General features: G+C 40.5%; 1 protein-coding gene across 1 annotated transcript in view; it reads right to left on the reverse strand.

Annotated features, from left to right (window-relative positions):
• The window catches only part of LOC130111897 (melanopsin-A-like), a 41,133-nt gene extending 26,120 nt beyond the window's left edge, over positions 1 to 15,013 (reverse strand). The window contains exons 1-2 of the mRNA XM_056279199.1: positions 14,853 to 15,013; positions 9,660 to 9,793 (exon numbers count right to left, since the gene is read on the reverse strand). Of these exons, the coding sequence (XP_056135174.1) occupies positions 9,660 to 9,793; positions 14,853 to 15,013 (295 nt within the window). The remainder of the gene's footprint in view (positions 1 to 9,659; positions 9,794 to 14,852) is intronic.
• Between the last annotated feature and the right edge of the window lie 279 nt (positions 15,014 to 15,292).

A 15,292-nucleotide genomic window follows, 5' to 3' on the forward strand; every position in this document is an offset into this window, starting at 1 on the left:
GCCCTCCTAGGTCGGCCCCGGCACCTGCCTCTGTTCCTGCTTCGGCCCCGCCTATGGCCCGGGTTTCGGCCCCATCTGTTTCCCCTCCTGTGAAGCGCAGCCGTTATGGCCGCAGGGTCCACCCCCCGACTCGTCACTTGTTTTCCCCGTGACTTTGCACTATGTCATTGACTGTTCTGTTGTAGAGTCTATTTTTATGTTCATGAGTTGCGCTTTTGCTGTTTTGCATTGTTTTGTGTAGGTGAATTCTGGGGGGGCCTGTGTGGTGACCCACATCTATATAACTAGAGACATTCACCTAAGAGAGAATGCACTTCCGCTTCCGGTCCAGAGAGTTCAGTGTCGTTGTCGAATATATGACATGTAAAGTTGGAGCTAGTAAACTACCTGGACTACGTCTACTCTCACGTCTCCTGTCTCGTTGTTTTCTAACTCCACAAGTTTGATATAAAAGAAATGATTCTCAAGAAAGCATGGAAAAAGAATAAGATAGAGATAGGGGACAAACGTATTTACTTTGATCACGATTATGCAGCTGAAGTGGTCCGGAAAAGAAAATCATATTTGGGCATTAAGAAAGTGCTCAAGGGTAAAGGAATTCGTTTCCAGACACCCCTCGCCAAAATAAGGATCCACTGGAACAACGGAACGAAGATATACGACAATGCCAGGGAAGCTGCGATGGACATGAAGACGAGAGGCTGCGACATCGAGATACCAGACGATGACACGGCAACCACGGCCACAGAGCAGGTGGAGGCGACTGGGACGCGAGCAGGGTGGCAACGAGTCCACGGCGCGAAAGGAAGACGTGAAGCTGCACAACGAGCGAAAGAGAAGCTCCAGGCCTATCGGAGAAAGTAGGATTGGTATCGTTCTGACTGAGTTGAGCTCCATTACAAAAGGTTTTTTCATCACATGCCACGGAGAGAGGTAGGCTATATGGTTGCCAAACGTTGGACATGCCTAGACAAGGCTGTAGGCTTATCCCATGTGATGGGCAAAATGTCAAGTCTAGAGTGGGGCCCTTTCTGAAAAGGATTTCCCCTTCACCTACCAACGGGGACTCGGGGTGGTTAGGCCCCTTTAGTTGGAAGTTATTTTTGTTGTTGATTAATGTGTTTTATATTTGTAGTTTTTTTGTCTGGAGCTCTGTGGGAATATATGGAAAAAGAGTATCAAGATGTCTAGATGGTTCACACAACTAAAATAATGTCGCTGAATGTTAATGGTCTAAATATGTTAAAGAAGAGGGAAAAGGTTATGATTAAGCTAAAAAAGGAGGATGTACAAATCATATTCCTCCAAGAGACCCATTTAACACAGATAGAGCATGGGAAACTTAAGAAATATGGGTACAGACATTCATATTATAGCTCCTACAAGAAAGGGCGCAGGAGAGGTGTTGCAATTTTAATATCAAACAAAACTCAATTCGATTATGACAGGGAGATTGGAGACAAGGAGGGGAGATATATTATAGTGAAGGGGAGGTTAGAGAACAAACCAGTGACATTGGTAAATATATACGCCCCTCCTGAAAGTGATAAAATATTTTTTAAATCTTTGTTTGATGAGATAGCAAACGAGTCAGAGGGGGTCTTAATTTGTGGGGGAGATTTGAATGTCGTTTTGAATCACAAAATGGATACGACCAGTATCAAAAGGACTAAAACACAGGTCACTCGATTTGTAAATATATCACTGGAAGAGATGGGGATGGATGATGTGTGGAGACAATTACACCCTCAGGAAAAAGACTATACACATTACTCAGCTGTACATAAAGTTCATTCAAGGATAGACTATTTCCTTATGAGCAAAGACGATATTTACAGAGTAAAGGAGTGTGGGATTGGAGGGGCGGATATCTCAGATCACAATCCAGTATATTTAGAAATTAATTTGAATTGTAGAAGCGAAATACGGTTTGGAGGTTTAATGTGGGTCTACTGAATAGTGAGCAGAGTAAGATTATGTTAAAGGCGGATATTCGGACATATCTAGAAGAAAACAGCAATGGGGAAGTAGACCCAACAATATTTTGGGATGCCATGAAGGCGGTCATCAGGGGAAAGTTAATAGCGCATTCAGCATTGATCAAAAAGGCAAGATCAATTATATCCAGAAAGAATACGGACAGGTTAAGAGAAATGGAGAGGGAATACCAGACTGCGGGAAACCCCGTGGTGTTGGAGCAAATCAAATCGGCTAAGTCAGACATTAATAAAGAACTGTTAGATGAAGTTGAGAAAAAAAGCTTGTTTCTCAAACAAAGATATTATGAAACAGGCCCGCGCGCAACTAAACTGTTGGCAAAACGTATTCGAAAACAGCAAGCAGTGGGCCATATACATAAGATCAGAGACCCCCATTCAAATGAGTTAATGAATATACCAGAAAGCATAGAGGACATATTTTTGGGATATTATAAAGAGTTATATTCACAACCCACACCTGCATCCGAAGCGGAAATTAATACCTTTTTGAATTCATTAGATTTACCCTCAATTGGACGGCTCCAAAATGACAAATTAACAGCTGACATCAAGATGGAAGAGGTGATAGATGCAATAAATTCTTTGAAAAACAATAGAAGCCCGGGCAACGATGGATACCCTGCAGAATGGTACAAAGTGTTTAGGGAAGAGCTGGCACCGATACTTCTGAGATCCTTCAATTGGACACTTCACAATAATAAGATACCACCATCATGGTCAGAGGCAATAATCACAGTCATTCCAAAACCGGAAAAGGATAAAGAATATTGTGGGAACTACAGACCTATTTCATTATTAAATGTAGATTATAAAATATATACGACAATTATCTCCAAAAGGTTAAACTCATTCATAGGTGATTTGATAGATGAAGATCAAACAGGATTCATGAGAGAAAGACAAACGCATGATAATATCAGAAGGACATTGCATATTGTTGATCAAGCGAGTAAGAGAAAACAAGCTACACTATTAGTAAGTTTAGATGCAGAAAAAGCATTCGATCGGGTGTCTTGGAATTTGTTGTATGCAGTATTGGAACGACTAGGGTTCAGCAATAAGTCAATACAGTGTATTAAAACATTATATCAACAACCTAATGCTCGGATTAAAATAAACGGGAGTTTAACGAACAAGTTCATTTTGCAGAGGTCGACAAGACAAGGATGCTGTTTGTCTCCGACACTGTTCGCGTTATTCATTGAGCCTTTAGCGGAGGCCATTCGCCAAAATGAAGGAATTAATGAGTGACAGTGAATGGCACTGTCCACAAGGTGGGGCTATTTGCTGATGATGTCATAGCCTATCTTGAGCAACCACATACATCACTCCCTCAACTAATGAAGCTACTAGAACTATATGGTCATTTATCTGGATATAAAATTAACATCTCAAAAACACAGGTGCTAGTTCTCAATTATACTCCAACCACAGAATTCAAGGGAAATTTTGACTTTAATTGGAATCTAAACAAAATCAAATATTTGGGAATTTACATTACCAAGGAATTGTCTAAATTACATAAAGCAAATTACGGCAAGATCAACGATGTGATGCAAAAGGATATTGATAGATGGTCCACTCTGCCACTTGACTTCAGCTCAAGAATTGAGACAGAATGAATATTCTACCAAGGCTTCTTTATCTATTCCAATCGTTGCCTGTAGAGGTGACTCAAGCTCAATTTGATAGGTGGGATAGGACAATATCTAGATTTATTTGGGGAGGGAAGAAGCCCAGAGTAAGGTATGAAACTCTCCAACTCTCAAAGGAAAAGGGAGGTATGGGTTTACCAAATCTAAAAGAATATTTCAAAGCTGCCCAGCTGAGATATGCTGTTGACTGGTGTAGGCAAGATTACATGGCCAAGTGGAAAGTCATGGAAAGGGAATATGGTGGGTACCCTATCCAGAATATTTTAGGGGATAAAGAAGTATACAAGAAAACAAAAACCCACATGGATTCAGTCACATTATTTACACTGCAGTTATGGCTTAAATTGATTAAAATCAACAAATTACAAGATGAGATACAGTTATTGAGATGGGTAGCATATGATAGAGACTTTACTCCAGCGAGGCATGACACAGTTTTTAAACTGTGGGTTAACTGGGGAATCACAGCATGGTGCACTCTAGAGGAAAAAGGGGAGATGGAGAGTTTTCAGGGTATGAAAGACAAGTTTGATTTGGAGAATCAAGACTTCTTTAGATATTTACAATTAAGGAATTATTACAACAAACGTATCAGGAGAGGACCCTCCATGGAGGTGAACAGTGTGATTCAAATTATAATCAACGCATATAAAGGGAGAAAATCTAGGACTATATCTGCACTATATCAAGCTCTCACAACTAATAAACACTCAACTACATATATAAAAGAAAAATGGGAATTAGAATTTGGCACAGAAATTACAGAGGAGGACTGGCAGAATATGTGGAAAGTTCATCAATCCTCCACTAGTTCGCAGATATGGAGGGAATTCTCCTGGAAAAATCTGATACGTTTTTTTATTACACCAAAAATCAAAAATAGATACTCCAGCACCAAACTGTCATGCTGGAGGAAATGTGGAAGAGGATGTAGACCACTCGCATATATTTTGGAAATGTAATAAGCTAGCGATGTTTTGGGAGATGGTTCATGATGTAATACAAAAGGTACTTGGATATGACTTCCCTAAGAGCTATATGACCCTCTGTTTCTGTAATTTTAAAAACGACGATATAGGGTCAAGTGATAGATGTTTGGTTAAGATACTGCTGATTGCGGCTAAGAAGGCAATCACAAGAAAATGGTGCCAGGTGGACGCCCCCACACAAGGACAATGGATGGAAATAGTGGAAGACATTCATACAATGGAAAAACTGACTCATCGATTGAGACTTACAGTACCTCGGATGGAAGACCAGTGGAAGAAATGGACATGGTTTAAGGAGCAAACACGCGACAACATAATTCATGACAACACTTAAGACTGGAAAGTTAAACCCACAGGAAGCTCATGTAGTTCTTTTTTTTGTGTGTTTTTTTTGTTCGTTTGTTTTGAGTTGCCCTGTTGGGCTTGTGTGCAAGTAAATGTAGATAATTCAATGTTTACTTCTGAATACGGATGCCATGTTTGTATTGTCCTAAAAACTTCAATAAAAACTAAAGTGATAAAAAAACAAAGCTGGGGCCACCAAAACAAGAGAAAATGTTGTGGAGAATAAAATTCCAGAGTGAAGTGGGTTTTTTCTAGGGGTTTTTTATTTTTTTTTATTTTTTAGAAAATACTTCGCACAGTTAATTTCAAATGTGTTATTTAGAGTAGTGAAATCCAGGAAGAATCCAGTGGATCACTCAAGGACTAAACACACAGACATTTGCTACCACTACATCCGTGAATGTGTGCCGAATGGGCAAACAGAACTGCAATATTGCCCAACAAATGACATGAAGGCAGATATCTTGACCAAGCCACTGACTAAACAGAAGTTTGAATATCTTAAGAGAGAGATTGGGCTTTTCCCTATGTAATTTTGTCTACTGTAATAGGCGCTGTTTTTTCTGTTGAAAATTATATGAAAGCTGTAAGCAAGGTGAAAGGAGTAAGAACAGGAATCTTGCAAGTTTTTTTCAGTTTAAAGATTTATTATCTTGACGTTATTTTTTAAGGAGAGCATGGCTCTTAGTAATATAATTTAGTGTGAAGTGCCTTAATGCCATTGTAAAATTTAGTGGAAGTGTTGTAATACAGTAATTTGACAATGGGTGTCGCTAATGCGCTATACTGTCCTCTAGTGTCTGCTTGTAGTTTCGGTTTGACTTTTCTGAATAAACACGTGAAAGAGCAATATAAAATGCCTCTAATGAATCTTGTTTATAATATATATTTTGTATAACAGAGAAAAAGCTAATACCAAAAATATGTTATAAAGTAATTTAAACACATGAAAAACGAAACCAATCAACTTATACCGTTGGTGTTTATCCATGAGCAGAAAAGTCATCAGGAAGGGAGGGAGACTTTGGAGCCGTTAATGAATGCCCGATCTCCGACAAAGTAGGCTGCTTTACCTTCCTTTCGAGCCTTCTCTGGCCACAGCTTGTTCCTGCGTTCCCTGTCCTCTTTTGAAAGGTCCTCCGCGAATCGTAGGTTGTTGTCCCGCAAGAAGGGGGATGTCTTTGCAGCTTTCTATAGAGCAGCGTTTCTCAAACCTCTCCTGGAGGACCACTTGTCCTGCATGTTTTAGATCTCTCCCTGCTCCAACACATCTGATTTAAATGATCAGTTTTGTTATTAGGCAGCTTCGGGAGCTCATAACGAGTTGATCATTTGAATCAGCTGTGTTGGAGCAGGGAGAGATCTAAAACATGCAGGACAAGTGGTCCTCCAGGAGAGGTTTGAGAAACGCTGCTATAGAGCATCTCTGCAGATTCGTGAGGTAAAGTGAAGGATGATGCCCCTGGCCTTGGTGTCATTTTGCCGTTTGGGACCAAGGTGATGCACGGTATGGATGGTATCAGCAAGCCTGTTTTTTTTTTTTGTGCTGGCATGACAGCTTGACAAATCCTGATAGCCTTCTGTCGTACATCTTCTTTCTCCAACTCTTCAACTCCATACAGCCTCGGGTTCCATCTCCTGGAGTACCTTTCTAACTCAGAGATCCTCTGTTGACATGTGTCCACTCGCTCCTCCTCCTTTGCAACTCTTTTCTCAAGCAAACACTTTTCCTTTCATGTTCTTAATTTCTGCACATGCAAAATCAACTGTCTTTTTTAGCCCCTCAATTTTCAGAGAATTAGCTCTGACCATGCTCTCGATGCTGTCAGACCTTGGGTTTATCAGCGCAGACAAGGAGGCAATTATGTCATTTGAGTTGGCTTGCTCGGAACTGCTGTGTGCATACATCACCTTCTTCGAAGCTGGGGGCTTACTAGGAGTAACAGGCAGTGGTGGAAATTCGTCCATGTCGTCTCCTTCTACAGGGAGGGTCAGGGTGGCAGCATAGTCATGACAGTTGTCGATTAGCACATTGCCAGCACTAGCCGAGTTAGCTTTGTTTAGTGTTAGCTTAAACTTAGCCTCTTCGAAATCTCTTTTTCTGTCGTGTAGGTTCAGCATTTTTTCGCTTCTCTTTTAAATTTGCGGTTTATGGTATTCAGGGAAAAGAATCAGGTATTTGGCAAGTAAAATATTCAAGTTTTTACTGTTTTTGAAACTTAAGTTTGCAGATCTCAGGAGAAAGCGTGCGCTCACTCAGCCATCTTGGCACGCCCCCTCCAGTGTACTTACAGGTACACTAGCGAGTAGAATAGGTAATATCGAAGGGTCTCAAGTTGAGCTGAGTGTGTCAATGCATGTCAAAGAGCCCAATTCCGTGTTAATAACTATTAAAAGTTAATATTTTACCATAATTTTAAATCTGACTCAAAATCAAACATAAAATGAAATAGCAAATAAAAAATGATAGTGCTCTTAAGAGAAAAAAAGCTAATTTATTTGACATTTAATGTGTGTTATCACAAAGATAACGCAGGACGAAAGATAAAGCTAGAAAAAATGCTTCGTTTGTTTGCATTCCATAGCAACGACTGTCCGAACATCTCCCAACACTCAGCACACTGCACTATCTGAGCGCTCGCTCACCTCCAGCAGTAGTGATTTTTCTTTGAAAAATACCTCCGGTAGACACACGGCCATGTTCGAAATGTGTTCTGTAGGCACGAGTTATGTGAAGGCATATTTAACTGAGGAACTGAAAGAAACTCATAGCAGGAGAAAAACTGTATGATCCATCTGAGGGGAACTGGCTGAAGACTGAGCTGTTCATGTTTATGTTGTAGCTTAAAAGTTCAGTCCATCTCTCTTCCTCATAGAGACAGCCTAGCCATGAAGATGTGAATGAATGAGTGAGTTCCTGTCCAGGTGCAAAAATATGTTTGAATAAATAAATAGCCACAATGAAGAGAAGAGAGATAAAAAATGCAAGGAGATATACAGTGCTGCTTGAAAGTTTGTGAACCCTCCAGACATGGTCACTGTTTTTGTAAAAAAAACATTAAGATAAGCTTATTACACATACATCCAAATCCCAATTTGTAAAGCACACCTTCCAAATAATGGACACACACACGAAAAGAGATATATTTTCATTATTTAATTCAACAAAGGTGGTTTATTTCACAAAAACTGAAAATTTAACATGTGCAAAAGTATGTGAACCCTTGTATTAGTGGCTTGTGGCTCCTCCTTTTGCAGCCATTACTTCAACCAAACGTCTTCTGTAACCACTAACCAGTCTCTCGCATCTGCTTATGGGGATTTTTGCCCACTCCTCCTTGCAGAACTCAGCCAGTTGAGAGAGGTTGGAGGGACATCTGGTATGTACCAACTTCTTCAGGTCTCGACACAACATTCCAATTGGATTAAGGTCCGGACTTTGACTGGGCCTATCCAGAGTACGAATCCTCTTTCTCTGAAGCCATTCCTTTGCAGTTTTGCTGGAGTGCTTTGGGTCATTGTCTTGTTGCATAATCCATTTTCGTCCCAGCATCAACCCCCTGACTGATGGCAGGAGATTTTGGTCAAAAATTTGTTGATATGCCAGAGAATCCATGGTTCCTTGGATAATATGGAGTCGTCCAGGTCCAGAAGCAGAAAAGCAGCCCCAGACCTTCACATTTCCACCACCATGGTTCACTGTTGGGAGGAGGTTCTTTTCTTCATATGCAGTGTTGGCTTTTCTCCAAACATGTTGGTTTTGATTGTGACCAAATAATTCTATTTTGGACTCGTCTATCCAGAGAATGGACTTCCAGATGGCCTCTGGTTTGTCCAAGTGCTCTCTGGCAAAGTTGAAACGAGCAGCTTTGTTCTTTTTTGAGAGCAGAGGCTTCCTTCTAGCAACCCTCCCATGAATGTCATGGCTATTCAATTTTCGTCTGATTGTAGACGCATGCACATTTGTCCCAGATGCTACCAGAGAGGTCTACAACTCTCTAAAGGTGATGTGTGGGTTGGCCTTTACCTGATTTAATATTTTTCTGGTGCTTCTGGGTGATAGTTTTGATGGGCGTCCACTTCTAGGCAGAGTTGCTGTCATGTTGAAGGCCCTCCATTTGTAAATTATTTGTCTTACAGTGGATGGATGGAGCTGGAATCTTTTGGAGATGGTCTTATATCCCTCCCCAGACTGATGGGCTATCACTACCCTCTTCTTCATGTCCTCGGATATCTCCTTTGCTCTCAGCATTGTTGATTGTATGGGACCACAGTGGTTTGGTTGGTTTCCTCTCTCTTTTAATTAGTGCAGGCCAAACCCATTCCCAAGGATGTCTCATTTCATTGGTCTGCTTAAATGATTAATTAAGCACCCAAATGTGTTTCACCAGTCTGTTACCTGCTTGACTTAACCAATGCAGCTGGGGGTTCACTTACTTTTGCACATACACTAATTCCATGTTTCATGTAGTTTTTGGGCTACTTAAACAAGTCCCACTAAACAAGTACATGACATTAATAAACATATATCTGACATTTCATACATAAAAACTGGTGATGATAAAATAAGAAAATCATGGTAAAACAACAGAAACATCTAAACTGCTCAAGGGGTTCACATAGTTTCAAGCAGCACTGTATGTGCAGAACACACGAGAGAAAAACATTACCCATCTCTCCAAACACCCATCCTTTGTAGAGGCAGTTGACAAAGAAGATGGGCGACTGGGTGAAGGCCATCAGGAAGTCACTGACTGCCAGGTTCATTATGAAGTAGTTAGGCAGGTTACGAAGCTTCTTGTTACTAAACATACGGGAAAAAGGAGAGTCCATGATTTCCACACATACATTGATTTAAAGGATAATTTCATTTTTTTTACTACCTGGGTCCTATTTTCATAGTTTTTGACATCATGCATATCAGTTACGTTGTCTGTGAATGTTCTCATTTATGGTTATCCAAAGGAGTTGAATCAAGTGCAACTGGACTTGGTATATATCTGTGAAGACGTTTCGCCTCTCATCCAAGTTCAGTTATCAGTTACGTTATCATTTTATTCATTGGCCTCATCATAGAGATCTTGAATACGGGACCACCACTGGACTCGGCAACAGAACACGAGCATCAGACATATTTCAACAAATCCAATTTATACACGTATCTAAACCATGTACTTAGGAATGAAAAAGTTAACAATGAAAGTTAAAATGTATCACCTGAAATGTAAAATATTATCACCATGGTCCATTGCATTGCTGAGCTACTTACCTGGATCAACTTGCAGGAATGACCATCCTACTTACTGCAGGTAGTGGTGGCCATCGAAAAACTACCCGGCCAGCACAATTCAGAAGTCACAGGTAATGGGAAATTGTGTAAACAGTTATTGTTTGTTTTTGTTGTTGTTGAAAGGACAGGTTTAAGGCCCTTGCTCAATTGCCCAGTCAGACACTGTTGTAAAGTGCATGTCCAGTGGTGGGCCCATATCCAAAATGATGACAATGAAGCCGATGAGTAAAATGTTATCATAATCAATATGCACAATGGCAAAAACCACAAAAATAACATCCAGATTGTAAAAAAAAAAGGAATTATTTTTTAACGTCAATTTTCATTTGCTCAAAACTTTTCTTTGTATCACAGCTTTAATTTAGCTTGTATTTTGCACAAAAGGAAGTATTTTACTTTGTTAGTTTAAGTCAAGTCAATTTTATTTGTATAGCCCAATATCACAAATTAAAATTTGCCTCAAGGGGCTTTACAGCAACACAACATTCTGTCCTTAGACCCTTGCATCAGATAACGAACAACTCCTTAAAAAACCCTTCAACAGGGAGAAAAAAATAGGAAGAAACCTCAGGGAGAGCAACAGAGAAAGGGTCTCTCTCCCAAGACAGCCAACATACAATTGATGTTGTGTTTACACAATACAACATTAAAGAGAGGGATAACAGGATTAGAAGGGAATTCTAGTTTAGAAATGTGATGTTTAGAACTGTGATGGACTGACGGCCTGTCCAGGGTGTCTCGCCGCCCGCCGCCCAATGACTGCTGGGATAGGCTCTAGCATCCCGTGACCCTAATTAGGATAACCAGCTTGAATAATTGATGGACTGATGGATAGTATTTTTTCAGCTGTTGTGCTTTTGAACAATAAATTGGTGGAATCCCTTTACAACCTTCTAAGACATTTTGATGCCTTTAACTTATCAGAATTTGACAGTTGAAATTTGGAAACACATTTCTTAATGAAAATGTGCACTTAAATCATCCATCCATTATCCAAACCGCTTATCCTACTCAGGGTCACGGGGATGCTGGAGCCTATCCCAGCAGTCACTGGGCAGCAGGCAGGGAAACAACCTGGACAGGTCGCCAGTCCATCACAGGGCCCACACACACACACACACACACACACACACACACACACACACACACACACACACACACACACACACACACACACACACACACACACACACACACATTCGCACCTAGGGACAATTTAGTATGGCCGATTCACCTGACCTACATGTCTTTGGACTGTGGGAGGAAACTGGAGCACCTGGAGGAAACCCACGCAGACATGTGGAAAATATGCAAACTCCACACAGAGGACGACCCAGGATGACCCCCAAGGTTGGACTACCCCGGGGCTCGAACCCAGGACCTTCTTGCTGTGAGGCAACCGCGTTAACCACTGTGCTACCATGCCACCTCACTTAAATCATTAATACTGAAATTCAAGTATGACTTGTGATAGAGAACTTGATGTTCAAGCGCATTACTGGGGATGATACTCAGCTCTTTGTATACTTCTCTGGTGTCTTAGGTGCTACCTTGACACCTGTCAATGTATAAGTGTACTTTGTCATGAATGGCATTGCCAAAAATCTGTCTGGTGTGTGTGTGTGTGTGTGTGTGTGCTATTAAGATGTTTCTGACCCAAATGTTGACTTAATTCCTAGAGCCCACAACAATAGAGTACATTACAATATATTGGTTGTTGGGTGCCATTTAGCTTTTGAATGTATCAAGTGTGTGTGTGTGTGTGTGTGTGTGTGTGTGTGTGTGTGTGTCACAGAGAGAGTAAGAGTGCGAGAGAATTTTCATGGAACCCATTACAAAATTGTGTCACTTTATCCCACACACTCTAATCTGTATTGTGATAGAGAAATGGAATATGAAAGCTCCTAACAATCAATCACTTCTTGTGATGCTCGCTCTCTCTCTCTCTCTCTCTCTCTCTCTCTCTCTCTCTCTCTCTCTCTCTCTCTCTCTCTCTCACACACACACACACCAACCTGAGCAAATGTGGAATGGGAGCGTGCAAATATATTTTACATATTTTACATCACTCCATGTGCTGAGATTAGATACCAGTGTATATGGGAGCTCTGACATATTTTACATTTAACATATTTTCCCGCCCTCACATATTTCTGAAATATAATTGATATCAACAGCGTGAATACAAGGTCATATTTTGGTTCACCTACATTACACAAACACACTGACACACAACCTACATTCTCTGCTGCATGCCTACCATAAAGTATGACAGAAAGGGGAGATCAAGAATGGTAAATGGACTGCATTTTATATAGCGCTTTTCTAGTCTTCCGACCACTCAATGCGCTTTTTTACAATGACGAATGAGATTAGAAAAGGAATGGTTGACTAATGAACTGTGATGACCTCTATCTTCGATTTAGTCCACCGTGGGGTTTTCTCAATTTGTTGCTGCTGCATTTTGGCATTGGGAAAAGTTGTTACCCTCATACAACAGTCTGTGTGAGTGTGTCAGTGGATAAGTAGTAGATGAACCATAACACAGTGATGCTGTACTTTCTACACAGATGCAACTAATGGCAAGACACAAATGAAGGTATATAAATTTAAGAGCATTGCTGAGCTATCCCAATAAATCATTTACGAAAACTAAAACGGGAAACAAATATTACAGATTTTCAAAACTAAAGCAATAACTTTGCCAGCCTGTTAAGCCCTAGCAAGGCTGTATTTATGCACTCGTGTTAAGTTAACAGGTCATGCAGTGCCCTTACTTTTAATTTTATTGAATCCAGTAACTTTGGACCTGTGCCCCACAGACATCTTATTGTAAATCTGTGCAGGGTTTTGAAGGTCTGATTTTAGCCATAATCCTGCCCAAAATGCACATCTGGCATAAGAAAAAAACAAAAAAACGAAAGACTTGACCTTAATCTTCTTTGTTCTAAAATCATTTCTTTTCAGCAGTAGGATTTAGGCACACTTTGGGTTTTAACTTCACAAAATTTCCCTATTGCTGCAAAACCTGCTTGTGCACCATGGCTATAGCCATCTACATCCTGCGAAAGGCCGGGGAATTTCAGGTCTCAGGTTGTATCTCACAAATGTCTGAGTATGGGTTTTGAATGACAAAAAATCTACAAATCATTCTTAAACTCAGAAATGTGACTGAGGTCTTTCAGTTTTCAGGCACTTAGCCTTCCAACTTCACTAAAAGAGATTGAACCTGTCTGATACATCTGAATACTGATTTAGTATCTAACAAATAACATGACAAATTTTAATCAAATTATTTTTCACCATAGTCTTAAAATCATCTTGTTTGCAGTGCAATCAAATATGTTTTTCTTGTGAAGGCTTGCTTTCTGATAAGCCCCCCCCCTCCTCTGCAGAGTAAAAGTGATCTAATGATCTAAGCAGAGGCTTGGAGTCCAGCCCTCCACTGTGCGTGCTTTAACAGAGGGCAATTCACTGCTTTGATTTAGACACAGACTAAGGACCTTACATTGTCACTGCTTTTATTATATCGGAAAAAAGAAAATCCCAATTCAGAAAAATAAAAATTCAAAAATTTGAGTGATTGAGCTCAGTGTGGACAAAAACAGAACCATCGGTGTCCTGGTAGCTGAACGGTTATGGTGCATGCCACATAACCGCTACATCTCTGGTTTGATTCCCGCCAGGGGACCTTTGTTGCATGTCGTACCCATCTCTCTCTCCCCTTGTTTCCTTTTGTTTCCCACTCCCCTCCCTGGAAGACCTATACAGTTCCCGCTGTCTCAAAAAAGCCCATGGCATCCTCAAGGACCCATCCCACCCAGGACACCATCTGTTTGAACTGCTGCCCTCAGGCAGACGTTACAGGACAATAAGAGCTTGGACAAACAGGCTAAAGAACAGCTTCTATCCCTGAGCCATAACCGCACTAAATGCTACTAAGTCTTGATTTCTGACTTTTTGTGCAATATGTTGGTGTCCAGTAGAATGTAGAAATTTATGTGTGTTTTTTATGTTTTTAATTCTTTTTATATTGATCTTTGCACTGATAAGAACTGCACTTTCAAATTCTGTTGTACTTGTACAATGACAAATAAAGTTCTATTCTGTCTGCCACTTCACTATCCTCTATCCCAACTGTCCCTCATATGTACCTGTCACATCCTTGTAAAGTTACCGTTAAGTAGAGCCAAATGAGCAACCCACAAAAAATTTAAAAAAGTTGTGCACTAAAAATTTGTTCACACCTACTTTTACCTGAAACACATCTGTCCCCTTCTCTTTTTAAAGTCTAACATTGTGGGAGATTTTAAATCTGTTTTAATCTATGATTAATGGTTGAAGAGATGTTGAGGTCACAAGAGCAAAGTCAACTTGATGAAACCTGTCTGATTAAATCCTTGTAAAAGAAAGCTAGCGCACACACGCACACACACACACACACACACACACACACACACACGCACACACACACACACGCACACCAAAATATGTGCACACACGTACACAAACACAGGTTAACAGTAAATGAAAGTAAAAATCAGATTTGATGAAATTGTTAAGACAGACCTACCTGAAGAAAGCAAACATAACCAAGGCATTTCCAGAGATGCCCAGTGTCCCGATGACCAAGACAAAGAAGGCGACAATGTAGTGAGCGTGGTCAGGCACATCGACCCTGGTAAAAATGGTTTTGTTTGTCTTCTCGTGCTCCATGCTCTCAGTGGACCACATAGTTTAAACACCTCATCAGAACTGCAGGGAGAGTTATGGGTTGGTGATCAACTCCTCTTTGCACTGGTGAGGTCTCCATCTCGTTATCCTCTGTACCCTTCTGAGCTCGATGCAGTGGAGATACATGTCTTCTTTAATGCTTGTTAAACTAAGATCAGCATGCGTCGAGATTCGATGGGTTGGTCCGTCAGACAACAAACAAAAATCAGTTTTTCTGACGATCTCAAACCACGAACAAACCCAAGAATAGTTGCCGATTTGAAAGGATGGACATGAGAT

Source organism: Lampris incognitus, chromosome 1 (genome assembly GCF_029633865.1).
Source record: "Lampris incognitus isolate fLamInc1 chromosome 1, fLamInc1.hap2, whole genome shotgun sequence".
Taxonomy (NCBI): domain Eukaryota; kingdom Metazoa; phylum Chordata; class Actinopteri; order Lampriformes; family Lampridae; genus Lampris; species Lampris incognitus.